Source organism: Schistocerca americana, chromosome 4 (assembly GCF_021461395.2).
Source record: "Schistocerca americana isolate TAMUIC-IGC-003095 chromosome 4, iqSchAmer2.1, whole genome shotgun sequence".
Lineage (NCBI taxonomy): Eukaryota > Metazoa > Arthropoda > Insecta > Orthoptera > Acrididae > Schistocerca > Schistocerca americana.
The window spans coordinates 109,705,089-109,730,204 of record NC_060122.1 but is presented as its reverse complement, the minus strand read 5'-3'; the positions used below and the strand labels follow the sequence as shown (position 1 = coordinate 109,730,204).

At 43.1% G+C, this 25,116-nt stretch overlaps 1 protein-coding gene across 1 annotated transcript in view; it reads right to left on the bottom strand.

Annotated features, from left to right (window-relative positions):
- LOC124613980 overlaps nt 1-25,116 on the bottom strand; it is a 50,658-nt gene that overhangs the window by 8,637 nt on the left and 16,905 nt on the right. The window contains exon 2 of the mRNA XM_047142766.1: nt 13,004-13,246. Coding sequence (XP_046998722.1) covers nt 13,004-13,246 — 243 coding nt within the window. The remainder of the gene's footprint in view (nt 1-13,003; nt 13,247-25,116) is intronic.

Here is a 25,116-nt window from a genome sequence, read left to right as displayed (position 1 = left end):
ACATGCTAACTGTATTTTAAATTACAGACGTAAGTTTATAGTGCCTGTTGTTTCACAATATGATGAAATACAATGGTCATTTTATAGTTATGAAACTCTGCAAACAAGTGAAACAAACTGAACGTAATAAAATGTGAAAATAAATTCAGGCCATGTTTCTATGATTGCATTAAACATGACAAGGTGTAAAATATGTACTAAATCTAGTGGAGTGTAACACCATTGCAATATAAAATTCTGATTTATCCTTTCTGTAGAAAGGTATGTTTCCATGTGAGTATGTAACTGGTGAATCAGTTTTGTTGGATGAGCAGTTGCCACCAACTGAAGCATTCAGAATCTTGCAGGCTGATGAAACAACTATCCAAGAATTTGAGTACCAAGGAGGGTGCAAGGCATTGTGTGTATCTGAATGGAGACAACAGGGAATTTCTCTGATTTATACCTTGTATTGGCTAATGTCTTTGAAAATTTCCACACACACTGTGTCAAAATGCACAAACCGGGTCCAGTCCATTATGTGACTTCACTTGGTTTAATGAGGGATACTTTGCTGAAAACTACTAATGTAAAATTAAAGCTTATTACAGGCTCAGAACAATCAAAATTTGTTGAGTGTGGTGTCAGAGATGCTATATTGTTCACTGTTAGCATAGGCATGCTCCTGCACATAATAGGTTCATGGCTGATTATACTGAAAATAACAGCAAATCTTATATGACAATATTATGATAAGAATAGATACTCACCACATAGTGGAGATGTTAATGTTGAGTCGCAGACAGTGGGGAAAAAATCTGCCAAAAGATCTTCTTCAGATTTAGACAACATAAACACTCCCATTAATTCAAACACAACTCAGACACAAATGGCCACTGGCTCTAGCTGCTGAGCTCATTGGACATGTGTGCATGAGTTGTGTTTGCACCAGTGTGTGTGTGTGTGTGTGTGTGTGTGTGTTGTTTTTGCTGTCTACTTCAGAAGAAGATCTTTTGCTGAAAGCTTACGTGCATAGCAGTTTTTTTTTTCTTTTTGGTTTCTTCCCCCGTCTACGACTCAACATCTTCACTATAGTAATCAACAATTTTTGTAATATTGTCATTATTCCATGATGGATTTTCCATTGTTTAATTAATCTTATAATATATCTCTTGATGTTAATAGTCTACTGTTGGGAAGTGATGCAGTACCTAACACTTTCTGGTATTGCAGGGCTCTCTATCGACAGTTTTGAAGTACTGAGCATACCTTATGAGTTAGACATATGTTACATTTTAGAAGTAGACCTCATGTATTCAGAAAATGTCATGAACTTCACTCAGATCTGCCTTTATGCTGAAATCAAGTGGTACCCCTGACAAACAAAAGGCAGTAATTGTAAAGAAGCTGATTTACACATTATACAGCAAAAAAATCATGTGATTCATTACAGAAATGTAAAGCAATGTCTGAATAATTATCTTATTTTAAGAAAAATTCACCAGACATTATCATTCCCTCAATCTTTTGCATTCATATGTTTCACAGCATTAATATCAATATACTGCTTCATCCATTAATTCAAAATTAAGTTAATGGATTAACAGTGTTTTTGGCAATATGCAAAAAATGAGTGATGTGAAGCTAGCAATACAGTGGGAAGCTAGATAGGGAGCCACTGGTCTGACTGAAAGACCAAATTTCAAGTACAATGTCATATTTCGTGAAAATTTGCTTACTATTGAAATAAGCTGATTTAACATTGTTTTTAACAAATCTGTAGCTGTATAGATGGTTATTTTAGATATTTATAAGGCACATCTTAGAGTCCCATTATGGGTATAAGTTAATGAAATCTTGAGTTGCAGACTGGCACAATGAAAAGACTAGTACATATAACCTTTCAGCCATACCCTCCTTCAAAAAAGAAACACACACACACACACACACACACACACACACACACACACACACACACAAGGAAGCAGACCTCACACTATTGACTGCTATCTCCAGCCACTACAGCCAGACTGCAGTCTTTTCATAATATTGTCGATATACCATCCTGGACTTTCCATTGTTTGAAATTGTTAAAATGTATTATGCAGACACAGCTTTATATACTACGTAACTATCTCAAACATTTATGATGTTATTAAAAGTAATGTTCATAGGTACTCTAATAATTTGGGTTACCCTGACAACATTATATATAACATACCATGTGTCGGTAAAAAGAAAGTGGGTGTAATGAAAGATGAATTATCAGGGGACGTTATTACAGAATTCATAGGACTGAAACCAAAACATATGCTCCCAAAACTGAAACACCATGTGTAATGTATAGAACAAAAGGTGTGAAACATTATTCAGCTAAGGAAAGAAGCAATGGTTATTACCGAGAATGTGTATTAAATGATGTTGATATATTGACTTTGAGTATATAATTTGATACTAGCTACATACAGTAAGCAATGTGAATTGGCATTATTGGCAAAAGATGATAAATACTTCATACTCAGTGATGGAGTGTTGAGCCACCCAGATAGCTGTGCACTGTAGCATGCAGCTTCCAGGATTTGGGAAGATGTGCTGATCCTGTATCAAATTTGCCTGGCAGATTAACAATGAATGCTGGTGTGCAGGCCAGGCTGAAAATGGTTTGCAGGCTGTTTCTCACATCCAACAGGGTGAATTCTGCACTGCTACCCATGCCTCACCACAGCTACACAATTCTCAGACATTTTGAGAAATGTTGCCACACTTTTGCATAGTATAACATAGATGCAGATAGATGGTGTGCACAAATTCTGTCCTAGGGAGCAAGAAGGGCATTTGGTCATCTTATACCACTAACATTTCCAAACCCAGATTAACATGCTGATCCCATAAATATACGAAATGAAGATAAAGAAAAAGAAGCAGATTCAATGAAAAAATGAGGACTATAATATGGGGTAATTTTTGAGAAGCTGTGGCTAGTCGGCAGCTGTTTGCACATCAGAAGGTGATTGAAAACTGATGAAGAAGTCTTGAATAACATACTGTGAACCATATATCTTAATGTTTTCCTTGTGATCTATACCTAGGTGACCAACATTTGGTCACGGTTGTAAGGGAGATACTCAACATCTGAGCATAATTTTAAGGGAGAATTAGTTGCAATAAATTTTAATTGCAGAACTTCATTGCATTTTCTTGTAATGTGTGACAAAGGAGTTATAAATATTTAAAAAACTAACATAGTTTGCTTACTTGTGAAATGTTGTTGTGTTATGTGACTTAGTTGGGAAATAAATAACATAACAAGTGTTTTTAAACATGGATGTCTCTATCATCCACTTTTGCATATCCTTATTACTTCCATATGTTGTTTATACCATAATTGCTGAAAGGTATGAGATGAACACATCCATGGGTTGTCAGAATTGAGTGAGAAAAAGTAAACATTCTTCCTCTCATGACCCCTCTAGATGCATAGGCAATGCCTTTTTCTCCACTACTCGGGTTTCCCTTGAGGCTTACTATATGTTGACTGTACACCGAGCAGCCAAAACATTATGGTCGCTGCCCACCATGATGTTGGCTTATACCTGGTGGCATTGCGTGCACTTGACATGGTAATAGAAGTATGTGAATGGAGCAGACACAAACAGGGGATCACCGTAGTGAAGATATGGGCTGCGAATGGAGAAATCCTTTGAGATAAGTGACTTTGACAAAGGGCAGATTATTATTACACAGAGCCCATGAATGAGTACTTCAAAAATGGCGAAGTTGGTTGAATGTTCACATATTACTGTTGTGAGCATCTACAGAAAGAGGTAGGACAGTAAAACTACCAATAAGTGCCAAATGGTTGGCCACCCATCACTCTCACAGAACATGGGGTTCACAGGCTTGTCTGCTCTGTAAAGTAGGATACAACTCTGCCAAAAAAGAGCACAATATCAGTGCATGTGCAAGTGTTTTGGAACACACCTTTCATCGTACTTTGTTGAACATGTAGCTCCACAGCAGACCACACCTACGTGTTCACATGTTGACCCAACAACATTGCCAGTTGTAATTTCAGTGGGCATGGGACCATTAGGATTCAGCCATCAGTCAATGGAAACATGTTGGCACTTCAAGTGAGTCACATTTTTGCTACACTAGGTTGCTGGTCGTCTCCACAAACATTGTCGTCAAGGGAATGGAGGCTTGAAACGCGCAGCATGCTATGGATGCAGGCTGGTGAGAGCAGTATTGTCATGTGGGAGACATTCTCCTGCACTTGCATGGGGACTGTGGTAGTAATTGAAGGCACACTGACTGCTGCGAACCACCTGCATCCCTTCATGCTTGATGTGTTCGCCGATGGCAACATTACAATTGTTCATGTCTCAGAGCCAGAACCATGCTACAGTGATTTGAGGAGCATTGTAATGAACTCACGTTGATGTATTGGTGGCCAAAGTTGCCTGAAGTGAATCTTATGGAACCCATCTGGGTTGCTATCAGGCACATAACTGCGTATGCAAATCAGTGGCCTGTTATTTACACGAATTACATGACCTGTGCATAGACATCTAAACCCACATACTTCCACAAACCTACTAACAAATGGTTGGGTCCATAATATGCAGGATCGGTGATCTATTTCATTCCAATGACAGACAAACAAGCTATGAAGCAGGTGGTCATAATGTTTTGGCTTATTAGTGTAGTATTGATAATTATATGAAAACTTTTCAATATCTGTCAGTCAGGCAATTTGAACTACCAATAGTATTTCACAAGATGTAAAGTATTGGAGGAACAGGTGGTCAATAAGCAAGCCGCGAGGGTTAGAAAGAAATTGCTATAATATGGGACAGCTGAGAAATATGGGAGGGTTGGTCAACCTGTCGATAACTACCATATCCTTCATGGCAGACATAGAACCAAAGTATATACCTGTTACAGTCTTCCAGGTGAACAATTAGAAACTCACCAGTGGATGAGAATGTTGTCACACCCCTTTCCCATTCTTTTCATAGGAAGCTGGTGATGGACTGTTTCATTTTTATGACAGTAAAATACTGAGCTGTTATTGAGAGAGCTGTGTCTGTGTTTTGGATTAGTAGTTTTCTAATTAGTCTATTTCCAGGAAAGTTGGTGGCTTAGGAGACTGGAGAGGAGAACAAGGCTAAGTTCTAGGGGAGTGATGACCTCACATGTTAAGTCCCATAGTGCTCAGAGCCAATTGAACCATTTGAGGAGAACAAGGAAAAGTGTGTGGTTTAGCACTGTGGGGCGGGAAGGCAGAGGAAGAAAGGTGTTCAGTGACATATTTTATGCATTGCATTCTTACTGTTGATTATCATAAGGCATGATTCTTCTACTGTTGGTTTGTTTTTGCGATACAATGAAAATGTTGCGGGAAGATTTGATGATTTTTCCTGGTTTTTATGATTTTTCTGCTTGAGTCTGCTCTCAAGGGAAAGGATGAATATCTAGAAACAGAAGGGCACAGAAGACTACAAATAGATAATTTTTTTTTAATGATAATCATTTAGTCAGAGAAAACGTCAGATCTGTCGAAATGAAAAATACTTTTTGATGTGATTTGTCACTTAAAAGAATAAAAACGACAAAGTAAAAAGGCACTATTTACTTCAATGCAAATATTTTATGACATTTGTACAGGGTGGGGCAAATAAAAGCGGCTCGCAGAACAGAGTTCCAGGCTACAAAAAAACGCAGCAGAGTAAAGGAAATACAGTATTAACATGGCCATAACAGATGTGGCAAGTGACCACCATTCATCTCTTGGCACTTTTGGGTCCTGGTCAGCAAGTTGCTGAAAGCAGATCGAAGCTGCTGGAATTGCTGCAGTCACATCCGAAATGTTCTGCTGCAGACTGTATGGATTGTTGCGATACAATTGAGACTCGAGGGCACTCCACACAAAGTAATCTTAGAGTGAGAGATCAGGTGGCCTGGGTGGCCAGCTAGGATCTGCTAAAAACTCTGACAGGCATGAAGATTGCGTAAATGTGCTCCAAGATTCGGCAGGCTGTATGGACAGTTGCTCCAATCTGTTGGAAGTATCTGTCGGTCATTTCCTCCTCCATTATTGCTGCCACAAATTTATGTCCAATTGTATCCACTCATCTGGGCCAGTTTTATTTGCTCCACCCTATACGTAGGCTGATATACTTTCTCAATAAAAAAAATGTTTAATGTTGATATTCTGAAATGTTTAGATGGTACTTTTCTTATTCTTTCAGTTTTCTGCAAGATGGAGAATTTATCGTATGGTTGTTGTGGTCTTCAGTCCTGAGACTGGTTGATTTCAGCTTTCCATGCTACTCCATCCTGTGCAAGCTTCTTCATCTCGCAGTACCTACTGCAACCTACATCCTTCTGAATCTGTTTAGTGTATTCATCTCTTGGTCTCCCTCTATGATTTTTACCCTCCACGCTGTCCTCCAATACTAAATTGGTGATCCCTTGATGCCTCAGAATATGTCCTACCAACAGATCCCTTCTACTAGTCAAGTTGTGCCACAAATTTCTCTTCTCCCCAATTCTATTCAATACTTCCTCATTAGTTATATGATTTACCCATCTAATCTTCAGCATCCTTTTGTAGCACCACATTTCGAAACCTTCTATTCTCTTTTTGTCTAAACTATTTATTGTCCACATTTCACTTCCATACATGGCTACACTCCATACAAATAAATTCAGAAACGACTTCCTGACACGTAAATCTGTGCTCGATGTTAACAAATTCCTCTTCTTCAGAAACGCCTTCCTTGCCATTGCCAGTCTATATTTTATATCCTCTCTACCTCGACCATCATCAGTTATTTTGCTCCCCAAATAGCAAAACTCCTTTACTACTTTAAGCATCTCATTTCCTAATCTAATACCCTCAGCATCACCTGACTTAATTCGACTGCATTCCATTATCCTCGTTTTGCTTTTGTTGATGTTCACCTTATATCCTCCTTTCAAGACACTGTCCATTCCATTCAGCTGCTCTTCCATGTCCTTTGGTGTCTCTGACAGAATTACAATGTCATCGGCGAACCTCAAAGTTTTAATTGCTTCTCCATGGATTTTAATTCCTACTCCAAATTATTCTTTTTTTTCCCTTTACTGCTTGCTCAATATACAGATTGACTAACATCAGGGATAGGCTACAAACCTGTCTCACTCCCTTCCCAACCACTGCTTCCCTTTCATGCCCCTCAACTCTTATAACCGCCATCTGGTTTCTGATTGTCAAAAGCTTTCTCTAAGTCTACAAATGCTAGAAATGTGGGTTTGCCTTTCCTTAATCTACTTATTAAGATAAGTTGTAGGGTCAGTATTGCCTCATGTATTCCAACATTTCAACAGAATCCAAACTGATCTTCCCTGAGGTCGGCTTCTACCAGTTTTTCCATTCCTCTGTAAAGAATTCGTGTTAGTATTTTGCAGCTGTGGCTTATTGCACTGATAGCTCAGTAATTTTCACATCTGTCAACCCCTGCTTCCTTTGGGATTGGAATTATTATATTGTTCTTGAAGTCTGAGGGTATTTCACCTGTCTCATACATCTTGCTCACCAGATGGTAGAGTTTTGTCAGGGCTGGATCTCCCGAGGCTATCAGTAGTTCTAATGGAATGTTGTCTACTCCCAGGGCCTTGTTTCGACTTGGGCCTTTCAGTGCTCTGTCAAACTCTTCACTTAGTATCATATCTCCCATTTCATCTTCATCTACATCCTCTTCCATTTCCATAATATTGTCCTCAAGAACATCGCCCCTATACAGACCCTCTATATACTCCTTCCACCTTTCTGCTTTCCCTTCTTTGCTTTGAACTGGGTTTCCATCTGAGCTCTTTATTTTCATGCAAGTGGTTCTCTTTTCTCCGAAGGTCTCTTTAATTTTCCTGTAGGCAGTATCTATCTTACCTCTAGTGATACACACCTCTACATCCTTACATTTGTCCTGTAGCCATTCCTGCTTAGCAGTTTCACACTTCCTGTTGATCTCATTTTTGAGACGTTTGTATTCCTTTGTGCCTGCTTCATTTACTGCATTTTTGTATAAAATGCAGTATCTCTTCTGTTACCCAAGGATTCCTATTAGCCCTCATCTTTTTACCTACTTGATCCTCTGCTGCCTTCACTATTTCATCTCTCAAAGCTATCCATTCTTCTTCTACTGTACTTCTTTCCCCCATTCCTGTCCATTGTTCCCTTATGCTCTCCCTGAAACTCTCTACCACCTCTGGTTCTCTCAGTTTATCCAGGTCCCATCTCCTTAAATTCCCACCTTTTTGCAGTTTCTTTAGTTTTAATCTACAGTTCATAACCAATGGATTGTGGTCACAGTCCACATCTGCCTTTGGAAATGTCTTACAATTTGAAACCTGATTCCTAAACCTCTGTCTTACCATTATATAATCTATATGAAACCTGTCAGTATCTCCAGGCTTCTTCCATGTATACAACCTTCTTTTATGGTTCTTGAACCAAGTGTTAGCTATGATTAACTTATGCTCTGTGCAAAATTTTACCAGGCGGCTTCCTCTTTCATTTCTTACCCCCATTCCATATTCACCTACTACTTTTCCTCCTCTTCCTTTTCCTACTATCGCATTCTTGTCACCCATGACTATTAAATTTTCGTCTCCCTTCACTAACTGAATAATTTCTTTTATTTCATCATACATGTCATCAGTCTCTTCGTCATCTGCGGAGCTAGTTGGCATATAATCTTGTACTACTGTGGTAGGGGTGGGCTTCATGTCTATCTTGGCCACAATAATGCGTTCACTATGCTGTTTGTACTACCTTACCTGCATTCCTATTTTTTTATTCATTATTAAACCTACTCCTGCATTACCCCTATTTGATTTTGTATTTATAACCCTGTAGTCACCTGACCTGAAGTCTTGTTCCTCCTGCCACCGAACTTCTCTAATTTCCACTATATCTAACTTTAACCTATCCATTTCCCTTTTTAAATTTTCTAACCTACCTGCCCGGTTAAGGGATCTGACATTCCACGCTCCGACCTGTAGAACGTCATCTTTCTTTCTCCTGATAACAACGTCCTCCTGAGCAGTCCCCGCCCAGAGATCTGTATGGGTGAGTATTTTACCCAAGAGGAAGCCATCATCGTTTAACTGTACAGTAAAGCTGCATGCCCTCGGGAAAAATTATGGCTGTAGTTTCCCCTTGCTTTCAGCCGTTCACAGTACCAGCACAGCGAGGCCGTTTTGGTTAGTGTTACAAGGCCAGATCAGTCAATCAACCAGACTGTTGCACCTGCAACTACTGAAAAGACTGCTGCCCCTCTTCAGGAACCACATGTTTGTCTGGCCTCTTAACAGACACCCCTCCGTTGTGGTTGTACCTACGGTACAGCTATCTGTACCATTGAGGCACGCAAGCCTCCCCACCAACAGCAAGGTCCATGGTTCATGGGGGGGCGGGGGCGGGGGGGGGGGCATATGGTTAATGTCAAGAATATATGTTGCGGATTTTCCTTATGCCATAAATAAACTCTGTTGCTATTGCTAGTTCCTGTATTCTGTTTCTGCACTATAAATACCTTTTTGTATGAATGATACTCCATCATAAGCTCATCTTCTGCGTTTGGATTCCAAACTGCACAGCAGACAGGTGTCACAACACGCGCAATTTTGGCGCCAGTTTCTAAATGAAAACCACCACTCATGACAGATGAAGAAGGACTAGAACGAGGACGGTACAATGCCATTCAGCTGAAACTGAAAATTAGTCACGTGACACCCCTCACTTGTTACTTTGGAGACACCATACTGAATGTACTTATTTCATTGTTTTCATGTTATTAGTAGAATGTTAAGACAGTAAGCCGTTTCCAGGCAAGAGCATGTTGAAGATTTATCACACACATCACTCTGGGTTCGATTATAGTTAATGTCAGTAAATGACACAATAGTGGTAAAAGCCTTGAGGAGATCCCGAGATTAACTATAACAATGCTTGTACGTGTTCACTTAGGTCTTGTTGTTAGAGACGTGAATTTACAAAGTCGAAAAAGTAGGTTGACATCCTGCAACATGCCGAGGGGTTCTAGGCGCTACAGTCTTGAACCGTGCAACCGCTATGGTCGCAGGTTCGAAACCTGCCTCGGGCATGGGTGTATGTGATGTCCTTAGGTTAGTTAGGTTTAAGTAGTACTAAGTTCTAGGGGACTGATGACCTCAGATGTTAAGTCCCATACTGCTCAGAGCCTTTTTTTTTATTTTTTTTTTATCCTGCAACAAGCTAATATTTGTTTTTTCTTTTTTCTTTTATCTTCACATTTGTGACAGATTTTTTCTTATTCATGTAATAGAATTATCTTCTACAGTGTGTATGAGCAACTGGCAGCCCACGGGCTGCACTTGATGACCCTTGATTGGTTTCAGTCAGCCTGCGGAAGAAATTTGTGGGATGAGAGAGAAGAGAAGGAGGTGCTCACATTGTGCTCCACCCGGGATATATCTTAGAATATTTCCATATTAACATTATTAAATTATTCATGTCCGTTGTGCAGATATTAAAACACTGCAGCTGTTGCTACTGAATGGAATTTATTATGAATTATCCGCTATAAGTTGCTTTTCTAGGTGTTTATTTTTGCATGACGATATTTCAAATCGCTCGGTATCCCATCTTCAGATGTTTACATTTATTTCCGTGTCGTGGACTTCGTTTTCTTGCTAACAGCTATCCAGAATGTTGTTTCTTTACTGTAGCTTTGCAGAATTTTGCAAAAGCAGTTTCGAGGCAGCTACTGTAAAACGTGATAAGTCAAGAAACAATGTTCACAGCACGTAAGTAAACGTAAACACATTAAGACGGTATGAAAACAAAATGAATGTGCTCTCAAAAATGGATGATTTGAGGAATAATTTGTTGGCATGGCATGATGAGAAATGGGTGCCATTCATGACGGTGCATTAGTCCATAAAAATTAACGTCACAGGTGCTAAGTTTCGACTTTATGAACTAGAGGAGCTGCTGTCACATTACATGATGATGCAGGCAGCTACACTATTGGCCATTAAAATTGGTACACCAAGAAGAAATGCAGATAATAAACGGGTATTCATTGGACAAATATATTATACGAGAACTGACATGTGAGTACATTTTCACGCGATTTGGGTGCACATATCCTGAGAAAGCAGCACCCAGAACAACCACCTCCGGCCGTAATAACGGCCTTGATATGCATGGGCATTGAGTCAAACAGAGCTTGGATGGCGTGTACAGGTATAGCTGCCCTTGCAGCTTCAACACGATACCCCAGTTCATCAAGAGTAATGACTGGCGTATTGTGACGAGCCAGTTGCTCAGCCACCATTGACCAAACGTTTTCAATTGGTGAGAGATCTTGAGAATGTGCTGGCCAGGGCAGCACTCGAACATTTTCTGTATCCAGAAAGGCCTGTACAGGACCTGCAACATGCGATCGTGCATTATCCTGATGAAATGTAGGGTTTCGCAGGGATCGAATGAAGGGTTGAGTCACAGGTCGTAACACATCTGAAATGTAACGTCCACTGTTCAAAGCGCCGTCAATGCGAACAAGAGGTGACCGAGACGTGTAACCAATGACACCCCATACCATCACGCCGGGTGATACGCCAGTATGGCGATGACGAATACACGCTTCCAATTTGCGTTCATGGCGATGTCGCCGAACACGGATGCGACCATCATGATGCTGTAAACAGAACCTGGATTCATCCGAAAAAATGACGTTTTTCTATTGGTGCACCCAGGTTCGTCGTTGAGTACACCATCGCAGGCGCTCCTGTCTGTGATGCGGCGTCAAGGGTAACCGCAGCCGTGGTCTCCGAGCTGATAGTCCATGCTGCTACAAACGTCGTCGAACTGTTCGTGCAGATGGTTGTTGTCTTGCAAACGTCCCCATCTGTTGACTCAGAGATCGAGACATGGCTGCACGATCTGTTACAGCAATGCGGATAAGATGCCTGACATCTCGACTGCTAGTGATACGAGGCCATTGGGATCCAGCACGGCGTTCCGTATTACCCTCCTGAACCCACCGATTCGATATTCTGCTAACAGTCATTGGATATCGACCAACGCGAGCAGCAACGTCGCGATACGATAAACCGCAATCGCGATAGGCTACAATCCGACCTTATCAAAGTCGGAAACGTGATGGTAAGCATTTCTCCTCCTTACACGTGGCATCACAACAACGTTTCACCAGGCAACGCCGGTCAACTGCTGTTTGTGTATGAGAAATCGGTCGGAAACTTTCCTCATGTCAGCACGTTGTAGGTGTCGCCACCGGGTGCTCTGAAAAGCGAATCATTTGCGTATCACAGCATCTTCTTCCCGTCGGTTAAATTTCGCATCTGTAGCACGTCATCTTCGTGGTGTAGCAATTTTAATGGCGAGTAGTGTAGCTTTTATGTATGTATGTGACTCAGGCCTGCTGGTCGCGAAAGGTTGCCCACGCCTGTTCTACAGTATCGGATGTTATTTGCGTAGAAGAGTACACAGTCTCAGGAATGAGTTTCATCAATTTTGTGTCTTTAGTCTGATTAAAAATCTAAAGATGAAAGTCCTCGTTACAAATATCTGTTTCTTTTTTTTTTTCGGATACATCGAAATTTCAGAGGGTATGGTTAGACAGCAACCTAAGAGGACAGCTTAAATTTCTGTGATTGAAACGAGCAGCAACGACTTTTAGTTTCTTCCTCGTCACAAGTTCTTGGCTGTTTCTTACTGAATATGCCACGATTTATGAGGAAGTGGGTAGGCAGGAACCTTAGGAGCACTGCTCAAATTGCTCGCAGCAGTTACATATCTATTTGTGATTGTGTCCTGAACAACACTTTCGTAAATTTGGCGGTCAAGACAAAGATGGCACCACACAATGAGCGAGGGACGTCAAGTGACCCGAATGCCAGCCGAATGCGGTTGTAGCGTCCTGCCGTCCTTAGGCTGTGAGGGTGGTGGGTGAGGGGGTGGGGTGGCACTTACCCCTCCCGTACAGGCAGACTTCCCGCTGCCAGCCGCAGCAGTTGACGAACTCGCGCAGCACCTTGCGATCGTGACCCCATCCGCCGTCACACCAAGCGACCACGCGGTTCATCTCCAGTGAGCACTCGCCGGGGCACTTGCAGTTGAGGCACTCCATCGTGCAGTTGTGTGCGCAGTCCGGTGGACACCAGCCGCCCTTCTGCCAGGGACTGTATCCTGCCGCTACTGTCGCCACAGCCACGGCTGCTGGCGAGACAACACACGGCACGTGGCATTAACAGCAAATGATACAACCAGTCAACTTTTAAGCTGAAAGGGCGCGAGGAGGAATTGAATAACATAACAGGAATAACGTGCAAGTCAAAGAGAATCTACACAGGTGTCCAAAATTTTAGCAACAAGATGGCGTTCTGTTCAATGGACAACCATGCCATCGACACCGGCCGACGTGGTCGAGGGGTTCTAGGCGCTTCAGTCTGGAACCGCGCTACCGCTACGGTCGCAGGTTCCAATCTTGCCTCGGGCATGGATGCGGGTGATGTCCTTAGGTTAGTTACATTCAAGTAGTTCTAAGTTCTAGGGGACTGATGACCTCAGCTGTTAAGTACCATAGTGCTCAGAGCCAGTTTCTGAACCACCCCAACAACGGCGTCAGAGCACGTATCAAATGCGGCAGTGGAACTTCCTGGGAGATTAAAACTGTGTGCCGGACCGAGACTCGAACTCGGGACCTTTGCCTTTCGCGGGCAAGTGCTCTACCAACTGAGCTACCCAAGCGTGACTCAAGCCCCGTCCTCACAGCTTTTCATTATGCCAGTACCTCGTCTCCTTCCTCGTCCTAAATGGGACAGTGTTTGCCAGGTAGTCCCACATCCACAATCGCTCGCTGTGTACACAGTCACAGACGGTGCAGTGTGACACAGAGAATACGTCTACCAGTCTCTGCGGTGGAGGGCCATGGGAGGACACTCGCAGACTGATATGGCCCAATGGCTTAATGTGAATCGTTCTGTTGTTTTTCAGACGTGGCCACAATTTATAGAGATCGCAACTGTATTCCGAGGGTGGGGCCGACCACGTGTAACATCAGAAAGAGAGAACCGTTATCTGGCTGTAAGGGCACGACGGTACTTCCTTAGTGCTGCTCGGCAACTGGCATCTGATCTCGCAGCATCCACTGGACATGTTGTTGCGATGCGAACGGTGTACAGAAGGCTTCGGCACAGTGGCCTTTATGGTCAGAGACATGCTGTATGTGTACCTATGATGCGTCTTCACAGAAGGGAACGTCTAGTGTGGAGCTGTCAACACCCATCTGGACGGTTGAACAGTGGTCCAATGTTCTTTCCACAGATGAGTCCCGATGTGGTCTGGGCAGTGATTCTCGACGAATTAGCATCTGGAGGGAACGTGAACACGATTTCAGGACCCAACCATTATGGAAAGAGACTGATATCGAGGAAGATCCCTAATGGTGTGGGCAGGGATTATGTTAACGACTCGAACTTCATGAACTTGTATGGTTAAACTGCAAGGTTTAACTGCTGTCAGGTATTGTGCCGAAATATTGGGACTCAATATGCGGTTGCTGCGAGATGCTGCCGGCCAAGTCTTCGTATTGCTGGACGATAATGCTTGAGTACGTGTGGTTGATGTTTTCCTGGAAACGGACGATACTGGACGCATGGCGTGCCCTGCTCGTTCTCCCGATTTGAATCCCATAGAGCATGTCTGGGGTGCACTAGTGACACGAGATAATCACGTCAGCATCCACCAACCACTCTCCAAGACCTGCGACGGGCGCTGCTGGAAGAATGGGCGTTATTGCCTCTGCATGAGATTCACATCATTCACAGCATGTCCCGTCGTTTGTCAGACCTGTATTGCTGCCAGAGGTGGCCACACCTTATACTGGGAGTATTACCCAGTTGTCGGAATGTGTGTGTAAATCCATTAAGTTGGAAAAAAAGACCATTTTTGTGTACCGTTATGCATGTTACATTTGTTTGCGTTCTGTATTCTTTATATTGTTTTTACTTTTCTATCACCTGATTGTACTGTTTTGCGGCAAAATAAACGTAACCTTGCAAAATTTCGGTTCGTTGCTTTAATTTTGGACACCAGCGTATGTGAATAGCCATTCAGGTTGTGTACTGAAGAGATAGGAGAAGAAATGTAAGAATAAGAACAAGCGTTACGCACAGGGAGAAACAGAACAAATGCGAATAGCACTATCGTTTTGCTGAATGGAAGAATGTTACATTTATGTAGCGACTTCCGAAAGTATATTACACACCGTCGTCCTACGCTAAGACCAATGCGCAACAGGCGTGGTGCATTGGTGGAACAGAGTACCTGTTCTCGGTTTCGCGCTGATACAGTTCCGCTGCAGTATAGCCCCCAAGTGTATCGAAGTGTGTCAGCGAAATGATGCGGCAACTGGAACTGTAGTCCATTGCTGAAGTATACGGGATAGTACGATTGTGGCGGTGAGGCGAGGCTGGTAACTCGCGACAGAACCACTAGTAAGCGTAGTTGCCACCAGATGCAACAAAATATCAGAGACGTCAGAGTAGGCACGCCCTCAAGAGTTCCATACGCCACCGCTGCAGCAGGTATTCTTACGTCAGAGTGGAGTGCCGCTCATCCCAGACTGCAGTCGTCTGCGAAGACGATAACATTATCTCACTGCAGCCAGCAGTGCGAGAGCTGTATTAGACAGACTATGCAAAATGGTTTACGGTCAAGTGCATTTTCAGAGAAGAGACTACTATCTTCTAGTATATGGCGTGATACGTTTCTGTTCATTGCCAGTAACAAATATACATGACATTCCACTGGCCATGGATTGTTTCAAAGTTGAGTATTTCATCTTCTTCAACTTATAATAAACTGATCTAATATTTGATGTGTGTTGTATCAACTCGGCGTCCACTGGAACTAAATGTAAGGCCTCACCCTTCCCCAGATGTTCTTTCACGTTGCCGGAAAATCTAAAACGCATGGTGCAAGGACTGGACTTCCTGATCAGCATCACCCATTTCTTTGCGGTCTTGGTGAAAATGTTGACACCACTTCACAATGGCTGTTACACTACTGGCCATTAAAATTGCTACTCCAAGAAGAAATGCAGATGATAAACGGGTTTTCATTGGAGAAATATATTATACTAGAACTGACATGTAATTACATTTGCGCGCAATTTGAGTGCATAGATCCCGAGAAATCAGTACCCAGAACAACCACTTCTGCCGGCCGCGTGGTCTCGCGGTTCTAGGCGCGCAGTCCGGAACCGTGCGACTGTTACGGTCGCAGGTTCGAATCCTGCCTCGGGCATGGATGTGTGTGATGTCCTTAGGTTAGTTGGGTTTAAGTAGTTCTAAGTTCTAGGGGACTAATGACTACAGCAGTTGAGTCCCATAGTGCTCAGAGCCATTTGAACCAACCACTTCTAGCCGCAATAACGGCCTTGATACGCCTGGGCACTGAGTCAAACAGAGCTTGGATGGCGTGTACAGGTATAGCTGCTCATGCAGCTTCAACACGATGCCACAGTTCATCAAGAGTAGTGACTGGCGTATTGTGACGAGCCAGTTGCTCGGCTACCATTGATCAGACGTTTTCTATTGGTGAGAGATCTGGAGAATGTGCTGGCCAGGGCAGCAGTCGAATATTTTCTGTATCCAGAAAGGCCCGTACACGACCTGCAACATGCGGTCGTGCGTTATCCTGCTGAAATGTAGGGTTTCACAGGGATCGAATGAAGGGTAGAGTCACGGGTCGTAACACATCTGAAATGTAACGTCCACTATTCAAAATTGTCGTCAGTGTGAACAAGAGGTGACCGAGATGTATAACCAATGGCACCCCATACCATCACGCCAGGTGATACGCCAGTATGGCGATGACAAATACACGCTTCCAATGTGCGTCCACCGCGATGTCGCCAAACATGGATGCGACCATCATGATGCGGTAAACAGAACCTGGATTCATCCGAAAAAATGACGTTTTGCCATTCGTGCACCCAGGTTCGTCGTTGAGTACACCATCGCATGCGCTGCAGTCTGTGATGCAGCGTCAAGGGTAACCGCAGCCGTGGTCTCCGAGCTGATAGTCCATGCTGCTGAAAACATCGTCGAACTGTTCGTGCAGATGGTTGTTGTCTTGCAAACGTCCCCATCTGTTGACTCAGGGATCGAGACATGGCTGCACGATCTGTTACAGCAATGCGGATAAGATGCCTGTCATCTCGACTGCTAGTGATACGAGGCCGTTGGGACCCAGCACGGCGTTCCGTATTACCCTCCTGAACCCACCGTTTCCATATTCTGCTAACAGTCATTGGATCTCGACCAACGCGAGCAGTAGCGTCGCGATACGATAAACCGCAATCGCGATAGGCTACAATCCAACCTTTATGAAAATCGGAAACGGGATGGTACGCATTTCTCCTCCTTACACGAGGCATCACAACAACGTTTCACCAGGCAACGCCGGTCAACTACTGTTTGTGTTTGAGAAATCTGCTGGAATTTTTCCTCATGATAGCACGTTTTAGGTGTCGCCACCGGTGCCAATCTTGTGTGAATGCTCTGAAAAGCTAATCATTTGCATATCACAGCATCTTCTTCCTGTCGGTTAAATTTCGCGTTTTTAGCATATCATCTTCGTGGTGTAGCAAGTTTAATGGCCAGTAGTGTACATGACATTCCTGTGGCAATGGATTGTTTCAAAGTTGAGTATTTCATCTTCTTCAACTTTTAATGAACTGATCTAATATTTGATGTGTGTTGTAGTATCAACTCGGCGTCCACTGGAGCTAATTCTAGGGCCTCCCCCTCTCCCAGATGTTCTTTCACCTTGCTGAAAAATCTAAAACGCATGGTGAAAGGTCTGGACTTCCTGATCAGCATGACCCATTTTTTTGCGATATTGGTGAAAATGTTGACACCACTTCACAATGGCTGTTATTTCATCCTGCACAACAGATTCGTCCTGAAATACTGGCAGTATGCAATATACCCAGCCATTGTGAAGTGGTGTCAACAATTTCACCAAGACCGCAAAGACATGGCTGATGCTGATCAGGAAGTCCAGACCTTGCAGCATGCGTTTTAGATCTTCCAGCAAGGTGAAAGAACATCTGGGGGAGGGGGAGGTGGGGGAAGAGACTTTCCAACGACGTTCGCCCAGTGGTTCTCGAACGGCTCCGTGACTAAGGAGTGGATTTTTATCGTCGAGAAACTGAATGATTGGCAGAATGCTCTGACTGCTGTGTACAGAGACTTAGTGACTATGTCGAAAAATACTGTCGCCTATCTGTGTGTCTTCAAAGTGTAGTGCAGCATTCAATAAAAATTGGCTGGCCTGCTCTAATAATGTGTCGCTTACTTTTGACATCCCCACGTATTAATGATGCACACGTATCACATTCGCTGACAATAACTGATACAAAACTCTAAATAGTAGATGAAATACTCTGAGGTGGCAAAAGTCATTGGATACCTCCCAGTATCGTGCCAGTTCTTCTCTTGTCGGGTTTAGTGCAGCAATTCGACGTAGCATGGACTCAACAAGTTGTTGGAAGTCCCCTGCAGTAATATCGAGCCGTACTGTCTCTATAGGTGTCCGTAATTGTGAAATTGTTACCAGTGCAGGATTTTGAGCACGAACTGGCACTGGAACTGGAATTCGTGTTGGACGATGTGGATGGCCAAGTCATTCGCTTGAAGTGTCCAGAATTTTCTTCAAACCAATCGCAAACAACTGTGGTCTTGTGATATGGCGCATTGTCATCTGTAAAAATTCCATCGTTGTTTGCGAACATGAAGTCCACGAATGGCTGCAAATGGTTTCCAAGTAGTCGAACGTAAACATCTCCAGTCAATGATCAGTCCAGCTGGGACCCAGTCCATTCCATGTAAACACATCCCACACTGATATGGAGTTACCACTGGCCTGCACAGTGCCTTGTTGGCAACTTGGATCCATGGCTTCGTGGGGTGTGCGCTACACTTGAACCCTACCATCAGCTCTTACCAACTGAAACTGGGACTCATCTGACAGTTATCCTGTTAGCAAAGGCACTCGCATTGGTAGTCTGCTGTCACAGACCATTAAGGCTACATTTTGCCCCACGTCCTAACGGACACGTTCGTCGTACGTCTCGTACTAATTTATGAGGTAATTCCACGCAGTGTTGCTTGTCTGTTAGCACTGACAACTCTACACAAACGCCACTGCTCTCGGTCGGACACTGTGTTGTCTGTGATGAGAGGTGACGCTTGAAATTTGGTGTTATCGGCACACTCTTGACACTGTGGGTATCTGAACATTGAATTCCATAACTGTTTCCGGAATGGAATGTCCCATGTGTCTAGCTCCAACTTCCATTCCGCATTCGAAGTCTGCTAATTCCTGTCATGCGACCATAATCACATCTGACCTCCTTTCAAATGAATCACCTAAGTACAAATAACAGCTCCGCCAATGTACTGCCCTTTTACACCTTGTGTACACGATACTACCGCCATCTGTATACGGGCAAATCGCTATCCCATGACTTTTTTCACCTCAATGTAAACTGCCCTGGATGTGTAGAGAAATAACGCGACCAGTGCATCATTACAAGCACGGCCAGTTTAAGGCCCAAGCGGCCGTGGGAGGCACCAAGACATGGGGGTCATTGGAAGCATCCCGTGCAGTATGTATGTGCAGGGTACATTTTAATTAGTGACAAAAGCTGACACTAGTTAAGTGTGTACAAAAATAGGAGTAAAAACATCGCACTGAGCATGGGAACACAAACGAGCCATTTGCGAGATATTTGTGAATGCGAGATTATGAGCTGCCTATCACCTCAGTGTGGAATTCTGTCCGATTGAATCCCAATACAATTGTACTGAAAGTTTATCTAAGACCTACCCTCACAAGGAGAAAAAAATTGCCACAGTGTGTCACACTTAACTACATGTTGAATTAGGTGCTCCACATGTTGTCCTCACATTTGGAGGCAATGCTGCACTCGCCTCTGCAGTGAGCTATGAATTCTTTCAAACACCCCCAGATCATTTCGTAAATCATGACAATACCCTAGTTGTTCTACTGTACCAGCGGTACTGTTGTGCACTTCACTTCCGAGATGACCCTATAGTTGAAAAATCCGGAGGACTGAGGTCAGGTGCCCTTGGAGGCCAAGGCACAGGCTCCTCTCAACCTATCCATTTTGGACCATACTGGCGTGTTAGATGCCATCATATGTCAGCAGCGAAACACGCCTGTGCCCCAAAATGCATGCACCACGTTCCCCGGTGTTGTGCAAGGTAATATATGCCATGGGTGAAATTTCAGCCCAGTTAGATGGCGACTTAATTGAAAAGTTTACATTTCAAATACGTTTGTACCAATTAGGACAGTATTTCATACTGAAGTCAGTGGAAGCTAGTAACTACACATTCAAAATTATCTGGCAAGAAGCTAGTTTGTGGATCCATGTTTACTAGACAGTTTTTGCTTCTATTATTGTACAATTTACAGTGTCATTATTCACTATTGTGATCTACTTTGTATGTTTAAAGGGAAAGACAGCTAGAGACCACACCAAGTATGTTAAAGAAAAAACTCTTGCACTTTACAATAAATTAATGCGAATTGGTCGACAAAGATTTCATATTCTAGCCAATGCCATAAAAATATACCATAACAGTGTACTTTGTTCAATAGTGGAATATGAACCAAGTATCTGGGCCCGGAGACAGGTTGGTCAGGCCATCTGCGGTCCTTCAAAGAGTGTAGAAAAACATCGTATTAAGATCTGTAGGGGCATAAAAATCGTCAGCAATGGCGGCCGTAGACTTGCGGCATAGGAAATCACTCTCATTCTGCCAATTGACTTGTCAAAGAGGGCAGAGGAGTGGACAGAGTGGTTCAGGGCATTCTGTTGTCCTTGGGGTGGGAAACCGCCCCTAAAGGCGGAACAATCAGCAATTATCAACGGCATGAGGATGCAGAAGGCAATGGAAACCACTGCATTAGAAACACATAATGTGTATCCACAGGACATGTGGCCTGTAACTGAAAACGTGTGATGATGATCTCTCCTTTGGCAAAAAATTACGGACTAGTCCCCCATTCGGATCTCTGAGAGGACACTGGTAAGAGGGCGGTGACCACGAGAAAAAAAGATTGAATAACCAACCAAAGGGTAATGTTCTACAAGTCGGGGTGCGGAGCGTAAGGAGTTTGAATGTGGTAGGGAAACCAGAAAATCTGGCAAAGGCTCAGTCTAAATCTTGTAGGGGCCAATGAAGTGAAATGGAAAGAAGACAATGATTTCTGGTCAGACGAGTATAGGGTAATATCAAGAGCAGCAGAAAATGGTGTAATGGGTGTAGGATTCGTTGTGAATAGCAAGGCAGGGCAGAGAGTGAGCTGCTGTGAACAGTTCAGTGGTAGGGTTATTCTCATGAGAATCGACAGCAAACCAACACCGACAACAATATCTACATCTACATCCACATCCATACCCCGCAAGCCACCTGACGGTGTGTGGCAGAGGGTACCTTGAGTACCTCTATCGGTTCTCCCTTTTATTCCAGTCTCATTTTGTACGTGGCAAGAAGGATTGTCGGTATGCCTCTGTGTGGTCTCTAATCTCTCTGATTTTATCCTCATGGTCTCTTATCGAGATGTACATAGGAGGGAGCAATATACTGCTTGACTCCTCGGTGAAGGTATGTTCTTGAAACTTCAACAAAAGCCCGTACAGAGCTACTGAGCGTCTCTCTTGCAAGGTCTTCCACTGGAGTTTATCTATCATCTCTATAACGCTTTCGCGATTACTAAATGATCCTGTAACGAAGCGCGCTGCTCTCCGTTGGATCTTCTCTATCTCTTCTATCAACCCTATCTGATACGGATCCCACACCGGTGAGCAGTATTCAAGCCGTGGGCGAACAAGTGTACTGTAACCTACTTCCTTTGTTTTCGGACTGCATTTCCTTAGGATTCTTCCAATGAATCCCAGTCTGGCATCTGCTTTACCAACGATTAATTTTATATGGTCATTCCATTTTAAATCACTCCTAATGCCTACTTCCAGATAATTTATGGAATCAACTGCTTCCAGTTGCTGACCTGCTATATTGTAGCTAAATGATAAAGGATATTTCTTTCTGTGTATTCGTAGCACATTAAGCTTGTCTACATTGAGACTGAATTGCCATTCCCTGCACCATGCGTCAATTCGTTGCAGATCCTCCTGCATTTCAGTACAATTTTCCATTGTTGCAACATAGTTCAGTGATTATGTACTTCACGGGTATTCTGCCGGATATAATCATCGTCAATACATCTGTAGCATACCCGTGAAGAACATAATCATATAACACGCCGGAAAAATCTACGGGATTACAACAATAGTTCAGGTATCCCTGCCGACGTCGTAAGCGAAGATGAAGAGAGAGAGGAAGTATATGAGGATACTGACTGGGTAATTCAGTAGATAAAGGGAAATGAAAATCTAATAGTCACGGGGGATTGGAATGCGTTGTAGGGGAAGAAGCAGAAGAAAGGGTTACCGGAGAATATGGAACTGGTAGTAGGAATGACAGAGGAGAAAGGCTAATTGAGTTCAGATAGTACTCTGTTCAAGAATCACTGTAAGATATAGGAACATCTCAGTTAGATTACATCATCGTCAGGCAGAGATTCCGAAATCAGATATTGGACTGTAAGGCATATCCAGATCACAATTTGGCAATGAAGAAAGGTAGGCTGACGTTTAGGAGACTAGTCAGGAAGAAACAGTTCGCAAAGAAGTGGGATACTTCCAAGAACAGGAACATGAAAAGCTCCCTTTACACTTGAGCGAATGGTAGCGAACACAAGGGCGTCTGCATTCGCAGACAGTTCTCCAGTGTTCTCTATCATTCGCTCGTATTTGAGAACAAGCTCTGGAGGTAACAGCAGAGAACACCATATGACGAACTTGGCCTATGAACGCTGCATTATTGTTTTTTGGCGCTAGTAATCGGCGCACAGTTTACCACGCCGTACTCCCTTTTAGAGATTCCCAATTCACTCAAGATTTACTGCTGCAACGGTGCGTATAGAGTGCATGAAACGATTACACTTACAGATCAATAGCACAATCGGTTCTGAAGTATCACGCATCGACCCATACTGAAACACACATATTGGTACATAGTGTAGCGTGCATGATCGGCAAGGCACACGCTGAGTCTGAGGGTTACGTACAAACTTAGTTATGTGTACACACAGTTCATCTTCAATTTTTAATGGGTGACTTTGCCTGTAACAAAATATGTGATATCTTTTGACTTCATTGACTTACAAGGTTATGTTTTTTACACTGAAAAAGGATCGTAGGCTTTAGTATTTGACATAAATTTTAACTTGAGACTTAAAAGACGGATAGAAACACAGATGTATAACGAAGTGATCCTGTAAGGGTTCCGTTTTCACCGATCGAGGCACGGAATCCTAAAAAACGTAGTATTCCGTGACTACAAGTTACGGATGTTTGCTGATGACTTGATGTATAGGAAAGTGCCATTGTTGAATGGCTGTAGGAGGACACAAGATGACTTGGATAGCATTTCTGGTTGGCATGATGAATGACAGCTTGCTCTAAATATAGAAAAATGTAAGTTAGTGCAGATGAGTAGGAAAAACAACCCTTTATCGTTCTCATACAGCGTTATTAGTGTGCCGCTTGATACAGTTACATTGATTAAATATCTAGACGTAAAGTTGCTAAACGATATAAAATGGAATGAGCACGTCATATTCGTTGTCGGGAAGGCGAATTCACGACTTAGTATTATTGGGATACTTTTGGGAAAGTGGAGCTAACTCCTCTATAAAAGTATAGAACGCTAGTGCGACCCATGTGTTTGGGGTCCCTACCAGGTCGCATTAAAGGAAGACATCGAAGCAATATCAGAGGCAGGCTGCTAGATTGGTCATCAGGCTGCTAGATTGATCAGCAGGTATTACAGAGACGCTTCGTAAACTCAAATGTGAATCCTTGGTGATAAGACGATGCTCTCTTCGCGGCGCACTATTGTGGAAATTTAGAGGTCCAGCGTTTGAGGCCGACAGCAGATCGATTCTACTGCCGCCGACGTACATTTCGCACAAGAACTACGAAGATAGGATGACAGAGATTATGGTCACACCGAGGCTTGTAGACAGTCGTTTTCCCTCGCTCTACTCATATTTGCGAATAGGACTGGAAAGGAAACGACTGGTCGTGGTACGTTGTATTCTCCGCTCTGCCTGTGGAGTATGTATATAGATGTATAATACCAGTGAGTCATAACAGAAATCAGTCAACTTATATAAACAGTTGGGTGCAACATTTGTACTTTTAGTCTCAATATATCCATAGTGAGTAGATCCTCCAGGATGCAGAAAAGTCACGAAAACAAGAATACAGAACGCATATTCACAAAGTAGAATAAATATGCTAATGTATAAGGGGCAGTCAAATGAAAACGAGACAGACGAAAAAAAGTAAGTAAACTGTTTATCACTTCAAAAGTGATTACCGTAACTTTAATACATATCTCTCGTTCTGAGAAAAGACGGCCAAAGCCTTCAACGAAAAATGTCTTCGGTTTCCAGTGGAACAGTGATCGTACCCAGACGTGCACCTGTTCGTCTGAAAATCGACGACCACGATTCTCTTTGTTCAGGGCCCCTAAAATACAGAAATCGCATGAGGAGAGATCGAGACTGTACGGAGGATGTGTAAGGACTCCTCAGCGAAACTTCCGTAGCGTACTAGAAACAACCTTGGCAACAAGTGGACCCACCCTTGATTGTGCCACGTCACGGGCAATGCCAGTTACTCCTTTCACTCAAGGGGCAGTGCATTACGGGGTGAAGCAAGGAAAATATTAACCATGTCGCCAAAAGCTGCAGCAGGAGAGCAAAAACAAAGAGTTACTGCAGCCTCTCTCTCAGCCGACAAGACGAACAATTACATACAAAGGGACAAGCTTCAGCTCTATGAAAAGAGTTCACAGATTTTGTGAAGATAATCCTGGCAAATCGGAAACTCCAGGCAAAAAGACGTAAATTTC